Source organism: Rhinatrema bivittatum, chromosome 7 (genome assembly GCF_901001135.1).
Source record: "Rhinatrema bivittatum chromosome 7, aRhiBiv1.1, whole genome shotgun sequence".
Lineage (NCBI taxonomy): Eukaryota > Metazoa > Chordata > Amphibia > Gymnophiona > Rhinatrematidae > Rhinatrema > Rhinatrema bivittatum.
In genome coordinates this window covers 119,356,053-119,381,714 of record NC_042621.1, presented here as the reverse complement: position 1 = coordinate 119,381,714, position 25,662 = coordinate 119,356,053, and the positions used below count along the sequence as shown (strand labels likewise).

At 45.3% G+C, this 25,662-nt stretch overlaps 1 protein-coding gene across 5 annotated transcripts in view; it reads right to left on the bottom strand.

The window, feature by feature from the left end:
* The window catches only part of GBF1 (golgi brefeldin A resistant guanine nucleotide exchange factor 1), a 739,811-nt gene that overhangs the window by 183,045 nt on the left and 531,104 nt on the right, over nt 1-25,662 (bottom strand). For all 5 annotated transcript variants that reach the window (XM_029609015.1, XM_029609018.1, XM_029609019.1 and 2 more), the window contains 2 exons: nt 21,084-21,320; nt 5,981-6,074 (listed from right to left, as the gene is read on the bottom strand). In XM_029609015.1, the coding sequence (XP_029464875.1) occupies nt 5,981-6,074; nt 21,084-21,320 (331 nt within the window). The remainder of the gene's footprint in view (nt 1-5,980; nt 6,075-21,083; nt 21,321-25,662) is intronic.

The window sequence follows — 25,662 nt, the reverse complement described above, 5'->3', positions numbered from 1 at the left end:
TAGTTAAGATTTGTAACCTATCATTAAAATCATCCATTGTACCTGAAGACTGGAGAGTGGCCAATGTAACCCCAATATTTAAAAAAGGCTCCAGGGGCGATCCAGGTAACTATAGACCAGTGAGCCTGACTTCAGTGCCGGGAAAAATAGTGGAAACTATTCTCAAGAACAAAATTGTAAAGCATATAGAAAGACATGATTTAATGGAACATAGTCAACATGGATTTACCCAAGGGAAGTCTTGCCTAACAAATCTGCTTCATTTTTTTGAAGGGGTTAATAAACATGTGGATAAAGGTGAATCGGTAGATGTAGTGTATTTGGATTTTCAGAAGGCGTTTGACAAATTCCCTCATGAGAGGCTTCTACGTAAACTAAAACGTCATGGGATAGGAGGCGATGTCCTTTCGTGGATTACAAGCTGGTTAAAAGACAGGAAACAGAGAGTAGGATTAAATGGTCAATTTTCTCAGTGGAAAAGGGTAAACAGTGGAGTGCCTCAGGGATCTGTACTTGGACCGGTGCTTTTCAATATATATATAAATGATCTGGAAAGGAATACGACGAGTGAGGTTATCAAATTTGCAGATGATTCAAAATTATTTAGAGTAGTTAAATCACAAGCAGACTGTGATACATTGCAGGAGGACCTTGCAAGACTTGAAGATTGGGCATCCAAATGGCAGATGAAATTTAATGTGGACAAGTGCAAGGTGTTGCATATAGGGAAAAATAACCGTTGCTGTAGTTACACGATGTTAGGTTCCATATTAGGAGCTACCACCCAGGAAAAAGATCTAGGCATCATAGTGGATAATACTTTAAAATCATCAGCTCAGTGTGCTGCAGCAGTCAAAAAAGCAAATAGAATGTTAGGAATTATTAGGAAGGGAATGGTTAATAGAACGGAAAATGTCATAATGCCTCTGTATCGCTCCATGGTGAGACCACACCTTGAATACTGTGTACAATTCTGGTCGCCGCATCTCAAAAAAGATATAGTTGCGATGGAGAAGGTACAGAGAAGGGCAACCAAAATGATAAAGGGGATGGAACAGCTTCCCTTTGAGGAAAGGCTGAAGAGATTAGGGCTGTTCAGCTTGGAGAAGAGACGGCTGAGGGGGGATATGATAGAGGTCTTTAAGATCATGAGAGGTCTTGAACGAGTAGATGTGACTCGGTTATTTTTCACTTTCGAATAATAAAAGGACTAGGGGGCATTCCATGAAGTTAGCAAGTAGCACATTTAAGACTAATCGGAGAAAATTCTTTTTCACTCAACGCACAATAAAGCTCTGGAATTTGTTGCCAGAGGATGTGGTTAGTGCAGTTAGTGTAGCTGGGTTCAAAAAAGGTTTGGATAAGTTCTTGGAGGAGAAGTCCATTAATGGCTATTAATCAATTTTACTTAGGGAATAGCCACTGCTATTAATTGCATCAGTAGCATGGGATCTTCTTAGTGTTTGGGTAATTGCCAGGTTCTTGTGGCCTGGTTTTGGCCTCTGTTGGAAACAGGATGCTGGGCTTGATGGACCCTTGGTCTGACCCAGCATGGCAATTTCTTATGTTTCTTATGTTCTTATGACTCTGAGTCTGTGGCTGAATTGCAGGCAGGCTAGTCTGACCGCTCAAGCTTCCAGGCGGTTTATGTTCCATTCTGTCTCTTCTTTGTTCCATTGTCCCTGGGCTGTTAGTTCCTGACAGTGGGCTCCCCACCCTCGCAGAGTTGCGTCCGTGGTGTTCTTCTTGTAGCCACCATTGAAGCTGATGCCGAACCTCTGTCGGTAGCTGGAGGCGAATTGAGTAGTTCTGGGACACTGGATTCCATTGTGACAATAGGGAGCGTTGTAGTGGTCGCATATGGGCCCTTGCCCACGGAACAACTTCCAGAGTTGAGGTCATTAGGCTGAGGACTTGAAGGTAGTCCCATACCTTGGGGCGAACAGAGTTCAACAGGTTTCGTAATTGTCCCATCAGTTTCCTTCTCCTTGGAGGGGGAAGGTAGACCTTGTCCATCTTGGTATCGAACCGGACTCCCAGGTATTCTAGTGACTGGTAGGGCTGTAGACAGCTCTTGGCTGTGTTCCCGACCCACTTGAGTTCTTGTAGTAAGTTCTTGACTCTGGTGGTCGCGTGGCGACTCTCTTCCAGAGACTTTGCTCTGATCAGCCAATCGTCCAAGTAAGGATGTACCAGAACTCCTTCTTTCCTCAGTGCAGCCGCTACTACCTCCATAATTTTGGTGAAGGTTCTGGGAGCGGTGGCTAATCCAAAAGGTAGCACTTGAAATTGGTAAAGATTGCCCAGTATCGCAAAGCGCAGAAAGCCCTGGTGGTCCTGGATGGACCGGGATGTGACGGTAGGCTTCAGATAGGTCCAGGGAGGTTAAGAATTCTCCCGGTTGCACTGCCATTATAACGGAGCGTAGGGTTCCCATGCGGAAGTGTTCCTTTTTTCTTGGGCACGATAAAATAGATGGAATAGTGACCAGTATTTTGTTAAGACATAGGCACCGGAGTTATTGCCTTCAAGCTGAGTAGTCTTGCTAGCGTAGTTTCCACTGCCAGTCTCTTGGAGTGGGAGTGGCACAGTGATCTCATAAATTTGTCTGGGGGATACTTTGGAATTCCAGGGTGTAACTCTCTCGAATGATAGTTAGGACCCACTTGTCCGATGTTACTTCGACCCATCTTTGGTAGAAGAGGATATGTCTGCCCCCTATGTCTTCTTCCTGTGGATGGGTCTGCGCCTTCTCATTGTGGGGCATGGCCAGAGCCTGCCCCTGAGCTTGCTCCTCTCTTAATGTGCTTGTTCCGAAAGGACTGAAACCTTCTTGAAGTTCGAGGTGCTTGGGACTATGTGTTTCTGATAGGTTTAAAACGCTGCAATCTTCTACCCTTGGTTCTTCGGGGGAGGGGGAGAGCGCTGATATGTTCTTTTGTTCCTGTCTTCAGGTAATCGTGGTAGTGGGGATTCGCCCCATTTGTTGGCTAACTTCTTCAGTTCGCTTCTGAACAGGAAAGATCCTTTAAAAGGTATTTTTGTGAGATTTGCCTTAGAAGTCACGTCAGCCAACCAGTTTCGGAGCCATAATTGTCTTCTGGCCGCCACTGTGGCGGCGACACCCCTGTATGATGTGTGCCTGAGGTCAGCGGTAGCATCGGTGAAAAAGGAGACCGCAGGTTCCATCGCTTCTCCGGGCGTGGTAACGTCTCTGAAGAGGATCAAACAGGAATGTGCCACCAAGGCGCAGCAGGAGGCAATTTGTAGTGTCATTGCTGAGACATCAAAGGACTGCTTAAAGATGGCTTCCTGTCTTCTGTCTTGGGCATCCTTCAGTGCCACTCCTCCCTCCACAGGGATTGTGGTGCATTTTGAGACATCGCAGATCACAGCATCCACTTTAGGGAAGTGTAGAAGTTCCTTGGCCGTGGGTTCCAGCGGGTATAGGGCTTCTAGTGCCCGTCCCCCTTTAAAACTGGCCTCTGGAGCATTCCATTCCAGGTCAATCAGTTCCTTGATGGGCTCCAACATAGGAAAATAGCATGAGGCTTTACAGAGGTACACCAACATGGGATTCTTTTTAGGTTCCAATGTAGGGTCCGTGCCTGGGAGATCCAGTGTCTTCATAGTTTGGGACACGAGGGCTGGTAATTCGTCTTTGTGGAAGAATCTGAGCATGGTCCGGTATGGCTCCATCCCTGGGGGGATTTCCCCTTCTTCCAGGGAGTCAGTTTCCTCCTCTGAGGTGTCTGGCTCCCCATCCGGGATGATCTTGGATAGGAGAGGCATGTCTCTAGAGCCTCAGGAGGTGCTGGGAAGTGCTTGTGCTTCCGGCAGAGTTTGAGGCAAGTGGACAACTGGGGCTGGTTGCTCCTGGACAAAGGTTTGCAGCCCTTTGAAAAATTCCACACAGGAGAAGGTTACTGGGTCCATGTTGATGCCAGGAGGGAATGTAGTGGTAGCCCCGGAGGAACTTTCCTGTGGGGGTGCCGAGTTGGACATAGTTAGGTCCGGGGTGCCATCATCAGTGGTTCCAGATCCCGCTCCTGGCTGTGGAAGGTTTTGATTGGGCTCTCCCTGGTTCTGTTTGCACTGCTGGCACAGAAGGGATTCTAATTTAGGCTGCGCAGCTCTCAAGTGGCAGGCTGGGCAAAGGAAGGGTCTCTTGGCCTTCTTGGATGGTGGTGCCATTGTTTGTGTGCGTGTAGGGCTTAAAAATTCATCTGTGCGAGAGTTATGCACGCGGATGCTCTTAGTTGTGCGCGTCAGGAGCGCAGAAGATATGCACAGTATGTAAGCACAAGTTATGTGTACAGGCGGAAGATTTTGTGCACGTGGCACAACCCAGATGTGCGCGCAGTTAAGCGTGTATCCCTACGGACGCGCTCAAGTTATGCGCCTCGGGCCTGTGGCCTGCTTCGCGTGTACCAACGGCGAGGGGGGAAGATGGCGCCGACGACCCTGGCAACAAGATGGCGACTCCCCCCCCCCCCCCCCCCCGGAGGGTATCCACGTGTGTGGACCCTCGACCAGATCGGGGCCTAGCCAGAAGGCGGCTGCTCAACCTGATTTAAACCTCGGAGGAAGGTCGGTACGGCTATTTGAGCCTTGGAGACCGGAGACTTAGAAGAAAAGGTTTCTACCTTACCCTGGTCTTGGCGCTTACCGGTCGCGTGCTGGGCAATCTCCAGCTGCAGGGGGAAGAGGGAAATACCTTCACCGCCGTGCTCAAATCTGCACTCGCTGCCTTTCAGCCACCCTGGGGGCAACGTCCATGCCAGGAATTGGCCGGCGGACTAAGGCTCACCTCTGAGGGAAATCGAATCGACCTCAGGAAAGTCTCGACTGGGGGAAGGACCATTAGGTTTCACCGCAGGAGAAGTGGGGCTCTCTTCTTAAAGGTAAATTTTGTTCTTTCTTCTTTTTTTGTAAATGTTATACTATTCTTTTGGATAGTGTCCGCATCTGCTATGGGAGACTGAGAAATACTGAAGAGCTAAGCACGCTGCACGGGTATATTTAGGCTGACGTCAGCTTTGAAATCTCACTCCATTTCCCATCTGCTATCAGGAGAGCACAATACCCATTGGTCCTGAGTCCATCTGGCTACACGCTAGGAAACAGACAATGCTTTATCATCAAGTCGTAGGTATGATCTGAAGATCTGGTGTGCGGTTCTCTGGGCTTAGCCTTAAAAACATCTATGTTTCTAGATGCTAACCACATTTTAAATGTCATCTACCCAGACTGCTCTTTACTTTCCTCTCTCTTTTTTGACAGACAGGTGGGGAATTTTGTCTTGATTGCTTTGGCTCAAACAATTACACTTCCAACCTAGTGCCTACAATGCTTTGCTCTTTTTGTTCATGGTTATAGCTGAAATATACACAGAGATGCCAGATCAGTCATTTAGTTGTGTGGCTATAGAACTCTCTGCACCCCGGTGCTTAAAATCATGTCATTTTGTCAATAATCTCAATAAACATAGGAGGATCACAGATATCAGCTACTGGACTGAATTAGTAAACTTGCCATTAGTAACCAAATTGAGCTTGGTTTCCAACATTGCAAATCAGACATATAGTTTTTCCCAAATGAATACAAATTAATTATGAGTTGGTAAATATGTGGATTATTTTACTAGGTTCAATTCTGATTTTTTTTGTTCAGATATCATGCTTATTGTTGCTATGTGCTATTCTTGAGTACACTAGACATTTTTCTCCTATTTTCAGATATTTGACCCCAAAATGTAAGGGATGACACTGGGAACTGGTTCCAACCCTAATTTATAATATCCAAGAGTCATGCTGTCACCTGGAATAGAAGACTGGAATAGAAAAATAAAAGAAAAGCAAACTGGAGATATGCAACTCAGACAGCAACTTTTTATTTTCCAAATTATTCCTCAGTATTTTGAACATGCTTGTTTCTTCAGTAAGACCAATACATGGAAGATGGCAAAGGAAAAACTTACTTCACTGCTGAGAGCTGTGAATTTGCAGAGAGAAATGATGAGGTTGTCGAACACATCACTTAGTCCATAGTGAGCAGAAATCATTGCACATTTTCTGAAAGGAGTTAAGTGAGAAGCATCAATACAGAAAAACTGAGCAGCTTGCTAAAACCTGCTTATTTAACAATAAAAAATTATTCTAAATTTTAAAATGCTGTAGCTGACTAGATGCAATAATCCAAGTTCACTGCAATGCTTTCCTCAATCATACTAAATGGTCCAGTTTTTACCATCAATGTCAAAAAGAGTACATGAAAATAAATCCTTGAATGAAAATAATTAAATTATCAGAATGTGTTAAAGTACGAAAATCATACTCAGGTCCAAATTGATAGTTATAAAAACAAGATGGGCTGCAAACGAGGTGAATGGCGGGAATGTCCAAGGAAAAGAGCAGAACTGTGTCTGGCTCCTTTCACAGCATCACGTGACCCTCTCAAAATTATACCCAAGTACACTTCACAGGCACAAGGAGGTTAATTTTCAAGAGGTTTTATGCAGGCTTTTGAAACCTGCCCAGTTTTACTGTGTGTACTATTACCCACAGGGAAAGGGAGTGTTCTGGGGGAGGTTGGGGGAGTAAAAGATTACAGAATGCATGGAGATTTGAGTTCTAAATCTCTGTGTGTACTTTTCTCCATGCATCTGACCCACACATGGCAGGTGCCATGTCCACTGGGTACTTTTGTATCATTGCAATTGGCAGTTCTGATTTTCAAAGGGAATCTCCGTGAGTGGTTTCCCAGTGAAAAAGAACTTGCATGTAAGAGCTGTAATCTCAGAAGGGATTATGAAAACTGCTCCCATAATATTAAAGAAAGTAGTTTACAAAGTAGGGGCACACTATAAAGGAAAAGATGAAAAAATCTTTTCTTTTTTCTTATAGCCAGAACTACTGTAATCATATACCTTTTTTGAAAATTAAAAAAACATGTTTTCAGTTCTTCCAATGCAAAGTTTCAAATTCAGCAGTATTGTAACCCAATTAGTTAAAAACTCTGAAAAATATTTTTAGGAAACTCTATCAAATGAAATGTCCCAGATAAAAAAATAAACAAACAGTATTGTAACCAACTCAGCTGAAAACAGTGAAAAATGGAAGCCAGCTTAAGATAGTGGCTTAGTCAGGAGCTTCTGCCTGTTAATTTCATCCAGTCATGGGGAAATGCAAGGGCAGAGTGAGGGACCATACTTTTGAGACAGAAAGTATGGGTCCTTCCGGACTTGTGTAAGGCAACATATGACCAGCTCAACAAGTTTATTGCTGTTGCCAAGAGGTTATATATTTTGGTGCTTCTTTTCTTATTAAATTTCCATATAAATATTTACTTAGATTAGCTGATGCCAAGCATATATTTTTTAAATCTTTTCAGTTGTGCTACTTTTTAGACTTGTTAAAACCTGGGAGCCAGGATTCCGGAAATACATGAGAATATATAGAGATGATGTGCTATAATGGTCTTGAGTTAAAATGGGGGCTTGACTAGCTTTGTTGATGCTAGTTTTCTTTTTTGGTTTTTCAGTGGCTTCCAATGATTTTCTAAAATTTGGCGACTCTGCATATAACTGTTTATTTCTATTCTGGTTTAGTACTGATTTGCATTCTTTTTACTGGTTTACTTAGTCAAGTTAATGGTTCATGTATAATGTTAAATGTAAGCAATAAAAAACAAAAATCCCCAAGAAAATCTATTCATGGTCAAAAAGAATTTCACTTTCATCCATCTAAGACGTCCATTACATAACATTTACAGTAATTCTTCAAACAAGTCTCAAGATGACAATCCTTTGCCACTGTTGCAGTGATTGTACTTAGCCATAGGTACTTAGCCAGATCTGAAAGTTTCTGCCACAGTGTCTGCAATACAAATTAACACAGCCCCAACATCGGCCAATGTTTCAGCTAATACTTGCATTGAGGTGAATAGTGAACTGAAAAATGTTCTACTAAGATGAACACTGACTGTATGAAAAATGCTGACAAGGTCCCGAATTGGCAAGACAGGGGCAGACACTGATCCAAATTTAACCATTCCGGAGATGGTTTCAGGGGTGATGAGTCAGACGAACTGAACGAAATCATTGTGAACCTGGAAGATGTAGTAGGCCAGATTGACAAACTAAAGAGTAGCAATTCACCTGGACCGGATGTTCTGAATGAACTAAAAAATGAACCCTAGGTTCCTTCAAAAATGAAATTTCTGATCTATTAGTTAAAATTTGTAACCTATCATTAAAATCATCCATTGTACCTGAAGACTGGAGGGTGGCTAATGTAACCCCTATATGTAAAAAAAGGCTCCAGGGGCGATCCGGGTAACTATAGACCAGTGAGCCTGACTTCAGTGCCGGGAAAAATAGTGGAAACTATTCTCAAGATCAAAATCGTAGAGCATATAGAAAGACATGGTTTAATGGGACACAGTCAACAGGGAAGTCTTGCCTAACAAATCTGCTTCATTTTTTTTAAGGGGTTAATAAACATGTGGATAAAGGTGAACCGGTAGATGTAGTGCATTTGGATTTTCAGAAGGCGTTTGACAAAGTCCCTCATGAGAGGCTTCTACGAAAACTAAAACATTTAAGACTAATCGGAGAAAATTCTTTTTCACTCAACGCATAATAAAGCTCTGGAATTTGCCGCCAGAGGATGTGGTTAGTGCAGTTAGTGTAGCTGGGTTCAAAAAAGGTTTGGATAAGTTCTTGGAGGAGAAGTCCATTAATGGCTATTAATCAAGTTTATTTAGGGAATAGCCACTGCTATTAATTGCATCAGTAGCATGGGATCTTCTTTGTGTTTGGGTAATTGTCAGGTTCTTGTGGCCTGGTTTTGGCCTCTGTTGGAAACAGGATGCTGGGCTTGATGGACCCTTGGTCTGACCCAGCATGGCAATTTCTTATGTTCTTAAATCCACATCACTACAGGTCATCACCTGCTCTCATGGACCTCTGGCTCAATCAGAATCAGTGCTGGGATCCTGGCGCTGTGAATCTCAATTCGCAACCATCTGTGCATTTTCCACCTATTTAATTATCCTCACCAACATACCCAGTATAGTCCTTGCTGCCATTCTTGCACCTTCCAATGAAATCTAACCACTTAGCAATTTTTTGTCTAAGGAGACAGAGGCAGGCCTGGCGCGACCGGGTGTGCATACTGTGCATTTGAATGGGGCAGCACACCCAGGGGAGGTGGTGAGCCGGATGCAGCAGGAGAGGCCGCGGGGCAGCCGGCAGCTAAATATGGAGAAAGACTACAAGCTGCCGGCAGCTGTCGGAGAGGCCGTGTACTGTTCACACGTGCACAGCTTCCACCCCCCCCTCCCCCGAATCAGGAAGGCCTGTGGGGCCGGGCTGGAGCTCATCCCGCCACGGCCTGAAGACGTAAGGAGACCTGTGGGGCCAGGGAAGGACTGGCCTATTGGGGCGCTTTGGGCTTGTCCCGGTGGGCCAATCTGGCCAATCACATGGGTTGGTGTTGGTCACAGCTCATGGAATTGCTGCGACCAATACCAGCCCTGCAATAGCTCTTCTCAGGCAGCCGGAGTTTCCCCCGAGGCTCGTGGACTGCCTTCTAATGCTTACTGTGGCAGCACGGCAACGGCAGCATGGGCTGGCTTCCCACTCTCCTTCCCACTCCCCACTCTCCTTCCCACTCCCCAACCAGAACCATGGCAACATCGGCCGGTTGCCCGCTCTCTTCCCCAACCATGATAGTGGTAGCACGGGCCTGTGCCTGTTCGCCTCAGAGGCTCCTCCCCCCTAAAGCACCGGGACGGCGGGAAGCACTCTTACAGCTTCCTGTCTGCCTCTCTCTTCCTATACCAGCAGGTCACTCAGCCACTTAAAAAAAAACTTAGGTCCTTACCCCAACCATCGGGGGTCCTTACCCCAGCCCTCCTCTTCCCACACTATGGGGCACCACCCGGATTATCAACAGCAGCCCTGCTTGCATCCCTCCTGATCAGTGTAAGTAAAAGAATTAAAAAAAAATGTATTCAGTGGCCAAGGGGATAAAAAAATGAGTGAGAATGCTAGTGAATTAGTGAATGAGCTTGCATGTGTGTGTGAATTAGAGACAGCATGTGAGTGTGCTTGTGTGTGAACTTGAGAGAGTATGTGAACAAGCATGCATGTCTGTGTGCATGAGAGAGAGTATGTGAGTGAGTCAGCGTGTGTGAGTGAGTGTGTTTATGTGTGGGGGGCAGTGTGGGGGAGTGGGTGTGTGTTTATGTGTGAGAGAGAGAGCATGTTATGTATCTGAGATCCTGTGTGTTTGTGCATATGTGTGTGTGTGTCTGTGTGAGAGCCTGTATGTTTGTGTGTCTGTGAGAGCCCATGTGTCACACATAGGCTCTCACAGGTACACACACACATACATAGGGGCGGATTTTCAAAGGGTTACGCGCATAACCCCGAAAACCCGCTCCTGCGAGCGCAGAGTCTATTTTGCATAGGTTCGGTGACGCGCGCAAGCCTCGGGATGCGAATATGTCCCGGGGCTTGAAAAAGGGGCAGGGCAGGGCCGGAGCCTCCAGGCACAGCGGCCATTTGCTGCTGTGCCCGGATCGCGGGCCGGTCGTCGCTGGCGCGCGCAACCTATGCCTGCCACCAACAAAGGTGAGAGGGGCTGGGGGGGGGGTGGGTTAGGTAGGGGAAGGTGGGGGGGGGGGGGGGAACGGGGAAAGCCATCGGGGCTCCCCTAGGGCTCAGTGTGCACCCCCTTGTGCGCGCTGACCCCGGATTTTATAATATGCGTGGCTGCACGCGCATGTTATAAAATCGGGTGTAGATTTGTGCGCGCCGGGTTGCGCGCACAAATCTACACCCACGCTAAGTTTTAAAATCTGGCCCATATTGTATCTGTGAGGGAGAGGGAGCCTGTGTATGTTAGCGAGAGGAAGTGTGTAATAGAATGAATGTGTTATGCATGCATGTGAAGGAGAAGATAAAATTTGGGCGTCCCTCCTCCCTCAATCCATGACAATCTCAGGGTGAATGGAAATCAGAAGATCACAGGTATGGAGAGCAGGAGATTTATTTAAACCCTTATTAGTTTTAATTATTGGGGGTAATCTGAAAATTCTGCTTGTTTGAAATATTTAATTTTTGGTGGGGTGGGAATAGAACATTTTTTAATTATTGGATTTTTTATTCATCAGATGTTTTTAAATATTTTATTGGTGTTTGGAAAATTTTGTATGTTCTATACATTAATTGTGAAATATTTATTCTTTTTAGAATATGATTTTACTATTATGATTTTTATATTTCTTTATTTTACTATTTAATGTTTTTATGAAGAATGGTAACGTTTGTTTTTCCATTGTTGCTCTGCATGTAACAACTGGCTTGTTGTGGGTTCCAGTTCAGTTTTCAGCACATTTCTATTTATACTTTTTGATCTTTTTATTCTGTATTTGGTAAGGGTCTGTCTGTGTTCTTGATATGTGATCGAGGTGTATTTTGCTGGCATATAATTTCTGTGAAGGGATCTATAGCAGTCTGGTTTCCAAATAACAGTTTTATTGGTGTTCTAGGGCCTGGTATAATGTGTGCAGTGTTGACTTTTCATAGATACGGTTGTTAGGGTTACTTTGGTATGGGAAGTTTACTATACTGTAATGGTAATTCTGTTTGTTCATCGCTTTCTGAGGGCTAAGCTCACACCCAATGCGCATTATAAAAAGTCTAATTCCATAGAAGTTCCAAGTGTCTTTTTTGCAGAGTTTTCTAGTTTGCATCACAGGAGTGCATGTAAATATAATATGCATGTTGTGTTATTTTAGCCTCAGCAGACTGTACTTTTGAATGTTCTTTTTCATGAAAATTTATTATAAATGCATAATTTAATTGTGTGTGTCGGTAAAGGATGTGTGTGTGTGTGTGTGTGGGGGGGGGGGGGTGGCATGTGTGCAAGACTAAGGTTTGCCTATGGTATCTAATACCCTTCCCTATCCATGGGTTCTGGGGTGGAGGGGAATGTCAGTTTATAAAAATATAGATTGTAGAACAGAGCTGAGAGGTAAATTTGAGAGGCAAGCAGTAATGATGTAGAGAATCATTTCTAGATACTTTCTTCCTGTGTGTGCATATTGTGCTTTAATGCCATCAAGAATGACTATTTTTGTTTTGAAATAAATCTGTTTCAGAGTGGATGGTGGAAATTGTGTGCCATCTTTAAGGGGAAATTTATACCTTTTTCCAAGAATTATTGTGATATTATGTAATGTATGTCTGATAGATAAAAATGAGACTGTTTTTGACAAACCAAGTTTGCTTAGAAAGGTTTTCCAATGTTTTCAGTGGATTGGAAACAGGATACTGGGCTTGATGGACTCTCGGTCTGACCAGGTATGGTAAATCTTATATTCTTAACACTATTTTTGACCTGGGACATTGTATTTGATAAAGAGATGCTTAAAGGAAAAATGGTTCTTACCTGCTAATTTTCATTCCTGTAGTACCACAGATCAGTCCAGACTCCTGGGTTTTTCTTTCCTTCCAGCAGATGGAGACAAAGAAAGTTTTACTGACACTGCTACTTAATCACATGTGCTACCTGCAGTTCCTCAGTATTAATCTATACTCAAGCCAATCACCACAAAATTTCAAAAGCAGCCAAACTTTCAAAACTTACAAACTATGAAAATATACTCTGCCATAACAAACAGAATGAACGGACGACTTTCCCCCTCAACAGAATGGGAGGGTTCTGAACTGATCTGTAGTACTACAGGAATGAAAATTAGCAGATAAGAACCCATTTTCCTTTCCCTGTACATACCCAGATCAGTCCAGACTCCTGGGATGTACCAAAGCTCCCTTATTCAGGGTGGGACCTGGAGAGTCCCACTCGCAGAACACTTTCACCTAAACATGGGGAACCCGTACCTCCCACATCCAGACAATAGTGTCTTGCAAAAGTATGTAGCAACTTCCAAGTCGCTGCTCTGCAAATCTCCTGTGGAGAAACAAGCTAAGCCTCCGCCTATGAGGCCGCCTGAAAACGCGTAGAATGAGCACGCAATCCCTCTGGAACCGGATGATCACGAATAGCCTCCTTAAGCCAATTAGCAATAGAAGCCTTAGAAATCTGAAAGCCCCTCCTCGCACCGCTCCACAGAACAAAAAGGTAATCTGACATCCTTAAGTCATTCATTACCTTGAGATACCTCAATAAAGCTCTTCTTACGACTAACAATTTGAGCTCCCTCGCATGAGGAGCAGATGTGTCCACTATGGGAAAGGCTGGTAGCTCCATGGTCTGATTCACAAGAAATGAAGAAACCACTTTGGGCAAAAAAGAAGGTACTGTCCTCAATGAGATCCCCGAATTTGAAATCTGAAGGAACGGGTCCTGACACGACAGTGCCTGCAACTCTGAAATCCTCCCAGCCGAACATATGGCCACCAGAAAAACAACCTTAAGAGTCAAATCCTTCAGTGTTGATTTCCGGAGTGGTTCAAAAGAAGCCTCACATAACCCCCTGAGGACAAGTTTAAGATTCTAGGATAGACAAACCCTTTGAAGTGGAGGATGCAAATTCTTTGTGCCCTTAAGGAACCGAATAACATCTGGATGTGCAGAAATAGAGGACCCATCTATCTTGCCACGAAGAAAACCTAGAGCTGCCACTTGAACTTTAAGTGAGCAGAGAGACAAGCCATCAGAATATCCTGGTCCTGAGTCTCCTCTGTCCCTATGTGAGACTCGACAGACTTATTGGCGTCATCCCCCCCGGGCCAGAACCCGAGAGGGGACCCGATGACCTCTGGACCAGAGCAACCCGTTTTTTTCCCAGAACAAAATTTGTTTTGGGCCAGTCATACGCCCCTCCATAGGCTGGGCTGGGAGGGACTGTGAATTCCAGGCTGCACAAAGCTGGCTGCTGCATGGCCAGGTAAGCCTCATGCAGCAGCAGCACAATGTATGCAGAAAAAGGCCTAACAGCTCCAGCCCCTGCAGGGAAAGACCCAGAAACCGGTAGCATGGGGCTTACTTCCTCCTCAAAGTTCCCCTGATTGAGGCTGGAGCCAAACATGGAGGAGCATCTTTTCCTCCCCCCCCCCCCCCCCCCCCGCAGCACAGGAACAGCCGAATGCAAATCCAAGATGGCTGCCATTCCCTTGCTGATTGGGAGGAATCCTGACACTGCTTCGCGGCTGGCGGATGATCGGACGAGCTCTCCCCTCCTTCTGAACTCCAGGCACAAAGACGGAGCCTACTAAGCCGTGACTGCGTGGAGCCACACATGACGCATGCAGAACCACAGCCCACTGGAAAAAGGAGAGAAACTGCCTGAGCGACCAGCGGTAAAAACGCAAAGCAAAAAGAAAAAGAGAAAATAAAAGAAAAATAAATCTACTTCAGCTGTTTAATAGAGGGAGCCGCTCACCTAGCAGAGCTGTGAAACTGCCTTCACATCCTTTTCTTTTTTTAAACTTTACTGAAAATTCACTGAGACACAAAGCCTACAAAAAAAAAAAAAGGCGCCTAAGACCAAAAGCCTACCTGGAGCCTGCAGTCGCCTAAGCGGCCTCATGAAGGGGAGCGATCTGGTCCACTAGATTTACACTCCACAGGCGCAGTACACACATGGTTACCAACCCCCGGCTCGCCCACCTCAACCGGATAGGGAAGAACCGACCAGGATTCAAAAACCCCCGGGAGGAAGGCTCAAAATGGAGAAATTACTTACCTGATAATTTCGATTTCCTTAGTGTAGACAGATGGACTCAGGACCAATGGGTATAGTGCTTTTCTGCCAGCAGATAGGAGACGGAGTCAGATTTTAAAGCTGACATCACTCTAGATATACCCCTGCAGTAACCTCAGCTCTTCAGTATTCTTTTCGAAAAGCCATTGTGGATATATCTTTGCTTAAATAACTTGATTAAAACTTGAAATGGTTCAACTAATTTTCCAAACTGAAGACCGCCAGTGCACTTAACCAATTAACGCCAACAATGGACAAACTGTGGGTGTCTGAACTAGAGGTAGGCTGCGGCTTACCTCTTTTTGGTTAGTCTTGAGGTTTGCTATCCGAGGTTCTTTTTTTCTGGGGCAGCCGTGGGCGGGATCCTGAGTCCATCTGCCTACACTAAGGAAAACAAAATTATCAGGTAAGTAATTTCTCCATTTCCTAGCGTGTAGCCAGATGGACTCAGGACCAATGGGATGTACAAAAGCTACTCCTGGACAGGGTGGGAGGCTGCCCGTGGCCCATTTAGTGACATAGCCCCTTGCGAAGGCTGTGTCTTCTCGGGCTTGAACATCCAGGCAGTATAACCTAGAGAAGGTGTGTAGGGAGGACCACGTTGCCGCCCGACAGATCTTGGCGGGTGACAGTAGCTTGGTTTCTGCCCAAGAAACTGCCTGGGCCTTCGCAGAATGAGCCTTAATCTGCATCTATGTAGGCTGCCTTGATTACTTCTTTGATCCAGTGGGCTATGGTCGCTCGCGAAGCCGCTTCTCTTTGTTTCTTTCCGCTGTGAAGGACGAACATGCGATCCGTTCTGCGCACCAGTTCCAATCTTTCCAGGTACCATACTAGGAGTCTGCTGACATTTAAAAGGCGAAGAAGACATGAGTCTTCAGAGTCCTTATGTTCATCCAGAGATGGTAGTGAGATGGTTTGGTTCAAGTGAAACTCAGAAACCACTTTCGGTAGGAAGGAGGGGTCAGTGCACAGCTGTATGGTTCCAGGCGTGAACCTAAGGAACAATTCCCAACAGGATAGTGCCTGTAGTTCGGAGATGCGACGAGCTGAACATATTGCCACCAGGAATACCATCTTCAACGTTAAGAGGTGTAGTGATAGACCGCGTGTTGGTCTGAAGGAATCCCCAGCTAGGAAGTCTAATACTAGATTGAGATTCCATAGAGGCACCGGCCACTTTAGGAGTGGTTGGAGTTGTTTAACCCCTTTCAGGAAGCAGGACAAGTCCAGATGGGTTGATAGCCGGATACTGTCTACTTCGGCTCTGAAGCAGGCCATTGCAGTTACTTGGACCTTGAGGGAGTTGAGTGACAACCCCTTCTTCATACCGTTCCGTAGGAACTCCAGAATCATGGGAATCTTGGCTGTCCGCGGGAGTATCTCGCAGTCCTCACACCAGGCTTCGAATACTCTCCAGATCTGCATGTATGAAAGGGATATGGGGAATTTGCGAGCTCGTAGCAGGGTGTCAATCATGGCCTTTGAGTAACTGCGCTTCTTCAGGCGAGTCCTCTCAAGAGCCAGATCGTAAGAGAGAATCGAGACGGATCTTCATGGAGAATCGGGCCCTGCCGGAGAAGGTCCCTGTGTGGAGGTAGGTACAGAGGGATCCCCGCAAGGAGTCTTTGCATGTCTGCGTACCATGGTCGTCTTGGCCAATCCGGGGCCACTAGTAGAACTAGTACCCTGTGATGTTCTATCTTGCGGATGACCTTGCCCAGTTGTAGCCATGGGGGGGGGGGGGGGGGGGGGAAGGCGTACAGTAAGTCTTCCTCTAGCCAAGTCTGGATGAGAGACTCGATTCCTTGGGAGTGTGGCTCTCGTGTGCGGCTGAAGAACCTGGGGACTTTGGCACTGAGACGGGTGGCCAGTAGATCCATGGCTGGGAGGCCCCAGCTATTTACTATCAATTGGAAGGCTGTGGTCGACAGCGTCCATTCTCCCGGGTCCAGGCTCTCTCTGCTGAATAAGTCTGCTGAGACATTGTCTTTTCCTGCGATGTGGGAGGCCAAGATCCCTTGTAGATTTATCTCCGCCCATGCCATGAGAGGGTCTATCTCCAGAGACACCTGCTGGCTCCTGGTTCCTCCCAGGTGGTTGATGTAAGTAACCGTTGTCGCGTTGTCCGACATTACTCGAATTGCTTTGCCTTGGAATCTATGGCTGAATTGCAGGCATGCTAGTCTGACTGCTTGAGCTTCCAGGCAGTATATGTTCCATTCCACCGCTTCCTTGTTCCATTGTCCCTGGGCCGTCAGTTCCTGACAGTGGGCTCCCCACCCTCGCAGGCTTACTCCTCTGCTTAGGTGGTCTTCCTGTATCCACCACTGGAGCTGAGGTCGCATATGGGCCCTTGCCCATGGGACAACCTCCAGGATTGATGCCATGAGGCAGAGGACTTGAAGATAGTCCCAAACCTTGGGGCGCGTGCAATGTTCATCAATCGTCGTAATTGTTCCATCAGTTTCTCTCACCTCGGAGGAGGGAGAAAGACTGTTTGTTTGGAGTCGAAATGGGCCCCCAGATACTCTAGCAATTAAGAGGGCTGCAGACTACTCTTGCCTGTGTTCACGACCCAACCGAGTTCCTGCAGTAGGCTCTTGACTCTGCTGGTCACCTGCCGGCTCTCTTCTGAAGACTTTGCCCTGATCAGCCAGTCATCCAGGTAAAGGTGTACCAGGATCCCTTCCTTCCTCAGTGTTGCCACCACGACCACCATGATTTTGGTGAAGGTTCTGGAGGTGGTTGCTAGGCCGAAGGGTAGTGCTCGGAACTGGTAATGTTGACCCAGTATCACAAAGCGCAGGAAGCGCTGGTGATCCTGATGGACTGGGATGAGAAGGTAGGCTTCGGAAAGGTCCAGGGAAGTTAGGAACTCTCTCAGTTGTACTGCCATTATTACGGAGTGAAGAGTTTTCATGCAGAAGTGTAGTACCCGCAGATGATGGCTGATGTTCTTGAGACCCAGGATGGGCCGGAATGATCCTTCCTTCTTGGGAACGATAAAATAGATGGAATAGTGCCCCGTATTTTGTTGGGGCGTGGGAACCGGAGTTATTGCCTTCAGGCTGAGTAGTCTGGTTAGAGTGTTTTCTACTGCCAGTCTTCTTGGTGTGGGAGTGGCAGAGTGACATCATGAATTTGTCTCGAGGGATGCTGCGGAACTCCAGAGAGTAACCTTCTCAAATGAGGTTTAGTACCCATTTGTCCGACGTTATCTCGACCCATCTTTGGTAGAAGAGGGCAAGTCAACCCCCTTTCTCCTCTTCCTGTGGATGGGTCGGCCCATTCTCATTGTGGAGCACGGCTGGAGCCTGCCCCCGGGCCTGCTCCCCTCTTGGTCTGTTGGTTCCGAAAGGGCTGGGACCTTCCGGAGGGAAGAGGTGCCTGGAACTGCGAGTTCCTGTAGGGTCTAAAGTGCTGCGATCCTCTGCCCTTGGTTCTTCTGGGGGAGGGACACTAAGATCTTCTACTCCTATCTTCCGGAAGCCGAGGCACTGGGGATTCGCCCCATTTGCTGGCTAACTTCTCCAATTTGATTCCAGACAAGAGTGACCCTTTAAAGGGCATTCTTGTGAGATTCGCTTTAGATGTCACTCCGCAGACCAATTCCATAGCCATAGTTGTCTTCTGGCCGCCACTACCGAGGCAACGCCCCTGGCTGAGGTGCGCACCAGATCTGAGCTTGCGTCCGTCAGGAAGGCTGCTGCTGGTTCCATCGTCTCACCGGTATACGTTCCGGAGTTATTTGCCTCTCTTGAGAGGAGCAAGCAGGAATGTGCCCACCAGTGCGCAGCAGGAAGCAATCTGCAGTGTCATTGCTGTTGCGTTGAAGGCCTGCTTAAGGATGGATTCCAATAGTCTGTCCTGAGTATTCTTCAATGCAGCCCCTCCCTCAACGGGAATCGTTCACTTTGAGACGGCACAGACCATAGCGTCCACTTTTGGGAAACACAGGCATTCCTTGGTCGCTGGTTCTAGAGGATATAGGGCTTCCAAGGCCCGACCTCCTTTGAAGCTGGCCTCCGGGGCATCCCACTCCAGATCAATCAGTTCCTGGATGGCTTCCATCATTGGAAAGTAGCATGAGGTCTTACGAAGGGACACCAAGATGGGGTTCTTCTTTGGTTCCACCATAAGGTCCGTGCCTGGAATACCCAGCATTTTCAGAGTCTGGGAAACAAGGGCTGGTAATTCATCCTTGTGGAAGAAGCGAAGCATGGTTCAGAATGGTTCTATTCCTGGAGGGATTTCTCCTTCATCTAGGGAGTCACCCTCATCATCTGAGGTGTCTGGGTCCCTGTCAGGGAAGTTCTTGGTTAGGCAAGGCACGTCTCAAGGCATCCGAGCTGGGCAGGGAGGATCTTGTGCTTCCAGCAGGGGTTGAGCCTGGGGCGCAGCTGGAGCTGATTGTGCTTGAACGAAGGCTTGCTACCCTTGGAAAAATTCCAACCAGGAGAAGCTCCCTGGGTCCATGTTAATCCCAGGGGGAGTTGGCGTAGGAGCACCAGAGGTGCCCTCCTTTGGCAAAGCCATCTCGGAGATGCATAGATCTGGGGAGCTATCGTAGTAGTTCCAGAACCATCTCCTGACAGTAAGGGACCAGGCTTTGGTTTCCCCCGGGCTTCTTCACAATGTTGACACAGACAGGACTCCAATTCAGGCTGCGCAGCTCTTATGTGACAGGCTGTACAAAGAGTGCCTTCTGGCCTTTTTGGGTACCGGTGCCATTGTCTCTATGTGTTTGGGTGCATGAAGTTGCAAATGCGGATGTGCGTGTAGTTATGCGCACAGGTGCACTCAGTTGTGTGCGTCGGGTGCGCTGTTCTATGCATCTCAGTTGTGCGCACCTCTGTGCGCGCAGCTATGAGCGCATCTTTATTGGACGCGCGCAAGTTAGGCACATCGGCTACCCGGCCTGCCCCGCGTGTACCGCCGGTCGAGAAGGGAAGATGGCGCCGACCCCTGTGCATAAGATGGCGCCCCCGGAGGGTCTCCACGTGTGTGGACCCTTGCACCGGATTGGGGCCTAGCCCAACCAAGGCTACTCAACCTGATCGGTGCTCCCTTTTAATCTCGCCGGAGAAGAATTTGGTATGGCAATCCGAGCTCTGGAGACCAGAGGCCTGAATTTAAAGATTTTTTCTTACCTGGTCTCGGCGCTTACTGATCGTGTGCCGGACAGTCTCCAGCTGTGGGGGCAAAGGGAATTACCTTCACCGCCGCGCTCGTTTCTGCACCCGCTGCCTTTCAGCCACACTGGGGGCTAAGTCCATGCCGGAAACCGGCTACCGGACCAAGGCACACCTCTAAGGGATATCGGAGATCACCTCAGGAATTCTTGACTGGGGGAGAGACCCTTAGGTATCCACCCCAGGAGAGCGGGCCTCGATCTTCTTTAAGGTAAATTTGTTTCTTCTTTGCTGTCATTCTTAATACTATTCTAGTGTGTGGGATAGTGTCCGCATCTGCTAGGAGACGGAGAGATACTGAAGAGCTGAGGTTACTGCAGGGGTATATCTAGAGTGACGTCAGCTTTGAAATCTGACTCCGTCTCCCATCTGCTGGCAGAAGAGCACTATATCCATTGGTCCTGAGTCCATCTGGCTACATGCTAGGAAAAGAAAAATATTGTCTCAGCTGCAGAACTGCAGGTTTTGCACCCATCTACCATTTACTGGAGACAGAGAAATACTGAGGAACTGCAGGTAGCATGTGTGGTTAAGTAGCAGTGTCAGTAAACCTTTCTCTGTCTCTATCTGCTGGAAGGGAGGCAAAACTCAGGAGTCTAAGACTGATCTGGGTACATACAGGGAAAAATATTTTCAAGTATTTTTAGCATATTAGTTTTGGACTTGAGACTTTGCATTTGAAAAACAAAAGTTTCTAGAATTTCAAGGAGGTTTTCTGATTATATTAGTGCTAGCTAAAAGAAAAATACATTTTTTGCCTATGTGATACTTCCTATTTTTTATATTTGTGAAGTTTGCATTTGTGTAATTTTGATATTTTAATTATGAACACATTCTGATAATATTATTTTTTAAGAATATTTATTTTCATGTATCCAATCACTGATATTGATATTGTGTGTGTGTGTGTGTGGGGGGGGGGGGGGGGGGGTTTGCTGCTTCTGTTTAATTTGATACGCTAAGTTTTACAATAGCTTTCTTGATGATTTTCATTTGACAGTTCTTGGAAGCAGTTCTTGAACATCTCAAACAAGTAAACGAAATCCTCAGTTCTGAGAAGTGAGGAACAGAGCAATGTTCCCTTTCTTAAAATACCACTGTTGTCAGATAACAGATAAATAGATATTTCATTCCCTAGATATCCAATACCTGAAACCAGATATAGCCTTCTGGATGATAGTCTCCTCCAAGCTCTTGTCAAACACATAGGACAGAGCAGCAATGGTTGGCCCCCATGTCATGGTAAAGAGATCATGGTCATAGCTCCCAGGCACGACATACAAAAAGATTCCTTCAGGGGTAGCACCACGATGTAATAAAACATTCCACAGGTAATTCTCTCTCACCAGTCCAGTCTGCTCTTCAGGCATTACAATCTCATCATTCCTAATGGAAACAGGAAAAATAAGACAAGGAGCCCCCTACTCATTAGAAGGCATATTAACAGTGTTCACTAGAAAAATCAAGAAATAACATTTCTTAGTGTATCAGGGTATATTGTATGGAGTTTGCTGGAAATTACTTATGTTATCATGCACAATATTATTTCTGTATTCAAATAGAACTCTAAAACTACAATAAATTACATAGAGGTACAATGATTCCCTTCCCTACATAGTTTACAATCTAATAGGTCAATTTACAAAAAGCCTTTGAGTGGCTAAGATAACCATTTAATTTAATGTATTTAAAAACATTTGCTAACCGTTTATAGCAGATCACTCTGAGCTAAGCAGTGAACAATACATAATTATATTTCATACTTATAAAACATTAAAAATATTAACAACAACTATTCCAACTAAAATAACAATCACACATGAGACCCAGTTAACTGATATGAGAGAAATATTCGTGAGACAGAAAAGCCTTTAACTGTTTCTGAAAGGCTCCCAGATTTTCTAGAAAATGTAATGGCTCTGGTAAAGAGTTCCACAAAGTGGGACCCATTATCGAGAATGCCCGGTTTCTTGTTTCACTTAAATGTCCTACTTTAAGAGGCCATTTAGCTAGTTAATTTTAGCTAGTTATTTTTAGGGAAATTTTCAGTTGAACGTAACTGACTAGATTTTCAGCTAAAAATTCTAAATTAGCTTGCTAAATTTAGGGAACTCAATCAGGATTGCCAGACATTAAATCTCCCCCCAAACCCCTCTGCTGTTCTCTCTCCTTTCCACCTAAAAGTAAAAAATGCATTGAGGGCCTACAGTTCCCCCATGGGATCCCCCTTCCTTCCCAGTTGAAAGATGCAGAGGGCATCCTCCCTCCTAGCTGAAAGTAAAAAATGGTGAGGGGGTCTGACAGCCCCTCACTCCCAAACCTTCTTACCTCCCTCCAAAACCTTCCCCAAGATGATCCTGAAGAAGGATGTATCCTTACCTCCTACTGGTTTTGCTGCTTTGACAAAGCCACCCAGAATGTCAAATCAACCATAGACACCAAGCTGGGAGGAGATAAAGGTACATCTTCCTCCATTTGGCATGGAAAAGTTTGGGGGCTTGTGGAAGGTAAGAAAAGTTGGGTATGGGCTTTCAGACTACCAACACCACCTAGTTTCCACTGTAAAGGAAGAGAACACCCACAGGCGGTATTGGATCATTGCATAACATTTAGGTGGGGGGCTTGCATGGGAAGTTGTAGGAATTTCCCTATCCAAGGCACAACTAACTCTGAAGTGGGAGGACGGATCGCAGGCAGGGTCAGTTGGGTTTGACCTGATGTTAAACTTGAGCGGGAGGTAGGAAAGCCTTGGCTGGTCAGATTTAGGCAGCATTTAGATTTGAGTGGCCAAAGGTAGACAGTGCTAACCACCTAACTTTCGCCCCCTGATCAAACTCTGCCCCAAGGACCACTCAGAATTTGGCTTGCTAAAGTCAGCCATTTAGTGAAAGTTAGGAACCTTATTTAGCCAATTAGTCCAGTCAGTTTGGAAAAGATTTGGTCTAGTTGGCTAAGTTCTATTTTATACAGTTTTCTTTCTATCAAAAAAGGTTTGATTTCTGTGCATTATTAATACCTTGTTTCTTCTCTCCTCCAGAGTATATATATATTTGGGTCCATCAGTCTCAACTCATAACTCTTCTGGTGCAAACCCAACACCATTTTGTTGCCTTTCTCTGGACTGCTTCTATCCCATCTCTATCCTTTTTGAGATACAGTCTCCAGAACTGAACACGGTACTCTAGATGAAACCTAACCAATGACCTGTACAAGGGCATTATCATGACCTTTTCCTGCTGATTATGCCTCTCTTTATGCAGCCCAGTATCCTTCTGGCCTTAGCTCCTGTCTTGTTACATTGCTTCATCACCTTCATATTCTCAGACATTATCACTCTGAGGTCTCTCTTCCAGTCTGTGTATTTATTTATTTATTTATTTTTAGATTTTTATATACCGGTGTTCCTGTATTAAAATACAGATCACATCGGTTTACATTGAAACATAAAAATTACGCCAAGAGGCGGTACATATAACAAGGTTATAGAACTTGGAAAACAGGGAAAACAGATTCGAAAAATAACATTGAGAAAATTGTAAAGTCTCTTTGAGAAACCAAATCATAAAATAAGGCGTAATTGTCTAAGTTAAATGTGATCTGCAGAAGGGATTGCGATGGTGAGAAAATCTTGATAGCTGGAGGTGAAAAAATAATCATAGTTCTGGAAAAGCTTGGCTAAAGATCCAGGTTTTAATTTTCTTTTTGAAGGAAGCGAAGCAGATCTCAAGGCGGATGTCTGGCGGGAGCATGTTCCATTGGACGGGTCCTGCTAAAGAAATGGTACGTTTCTGAAGTAAGGATATTGTTGAAGGTACATAGAGTGTGCCTTTATAAGCTCCTCTGATAGGTCTAGTTGAAGAGTGAAAACGTAGTTGGGTGCTTAAGTGGAGTGGGGATATGTTGTAAATAGATTTATGAATTGCTGTGTATACTTTATAGAGAATCCTTTGCTTAATAGGCAGCCAGTGGAGGAGTTTTAGTATGGGGGTTATGTGGTCTCTTTTATTCGTATTGGTAAGGATTCTAGCTGCAGAGTTTTGAATCATCTGGAGTGGTTTGATGGATGAGGTTGGGAGGCCAAAAAGGAGCGAGTTGCAATAGTCAATTTTTGTTAGTATAATGGCTTGTAGAACCATCCGAAAATCATTGAAGTGGAGAAGTGGTTTCAATTTTCTCAGGACAAGAAGTTTATAGAAGCAGTCTTTAGTGGTGGTGCTTATAAATTTTTTGAAGTTAAGCTGATCATGACGCCTAAATCACGTACATATGGTGAGTGATTAATTATAGGAGTGGTAGAAATGAGTGGGACAGCTGGGTATATTAGATTGTTATTAACGTCATGATTGATAATTAAGATCTCGGTTTTGTTGTTGTTAAGAATGAGGCTGAGACTGGAGAGAAGATGATTGATTAGTTGCAAGCAATTATTCCAGTGAATCAAGGTTTTGTGTAGGGATTCTGAGATTGGGATGAGTATTTGGATGTCATCCGCGTAAATGTAGTGTGTTAGATTTAGATTATTAAGAAGTCGACAGAGAGGGAGAAGGTAAATGTTGAAAAGGGTTGGAGAGAGGGAGGAACCTTGAGGGACTCCTTGATTTGCTGGGACCGGGTGTGATTCTTTGTTGTTTATCTTTACCTTGAATTGTCTATTAACCAGGAAGGACTTGAACCAGCTGAGTACTGTTTCCTTAATGTCTATGTCTATCAGACCTTGTAATAAAGATGAATGGTTGACAGTGTCAAAGGCCGCAGAGAGATCTAAAAGAATAAGGAGGTGAGGTTGTTTTTTATCCATATTAGTTAGAATATTGTCGGTGAGAGAGATAAGTAGGGATTCAGTGCTTAACAATTTACGAAAACCGTACTGGGAAGGTGCAAGAATGTAGTTTTCTTCCAGGTACTCGGATAGTTGTCTATTGACTATCTTTTCCATAATTTTGGCGATCATTGGCAAATTGGCTATTGGGCGGAAGTTAGCTGGATCTGTAGCCGGAAGATTCGGTTTTTTAAGAAGAGGTTTAAGAATTGCTAGCTTAAGTTGGTCAGGAACTAGACCTTGGGAAAGAGAGCAATTAATGATATCGGCAATTGGCTTTGAAATGGTATTCCTTATAGCGATGAGGAGATTGTTTGGAATTGTGTCTAAGGGATGAGAGGATGGTTTCATTTTCTTGAGAATATTTTCGATCTCAAGAGCTGATGTGGTTTCGAAAGTTTCTAGAGTCGTATTTAGTTTAGGTGGAGTATTGGGTGGAGATGGAGGAGAAGAACTAGAAGAGAAAGAGACAGTCAATTTATCAATTTTTTCCTTGAAGTATTCAGCTAGTTCAGAGGCTTTGTTGAGAGCTTGATCATCTGGGATGGTAGGAGGGGATGGTTTAGTGAGGGCAGAAACGTAGGAGAAGAGTGCATTCGAATCAAAGATGAAATGATGTATTTTTTTAGAGAAAAAATCTCTCTTTGTTTTAAGAATGTTGATCCTGTAGGCATTGAGAGTGGTTTTGTATCCAGCTAATGTTGTGGGGGATGGGTTTTTTCTCCATGTATGTTCTTTATTTCTTAGTTCTTGTTTAAGCAGCTTCAGTTCAGTGGTGAACCAGGGTTTCCTGTTGTCAGGCGAAGGTTGTACTACTTTGGTGATTGAAGGACAGGTTAGATCTGCGATTTTATTGGTGATGTTGCACCATGAAGATATGGCTGTAGAAGCGTTGGAGAGATCAAGTTG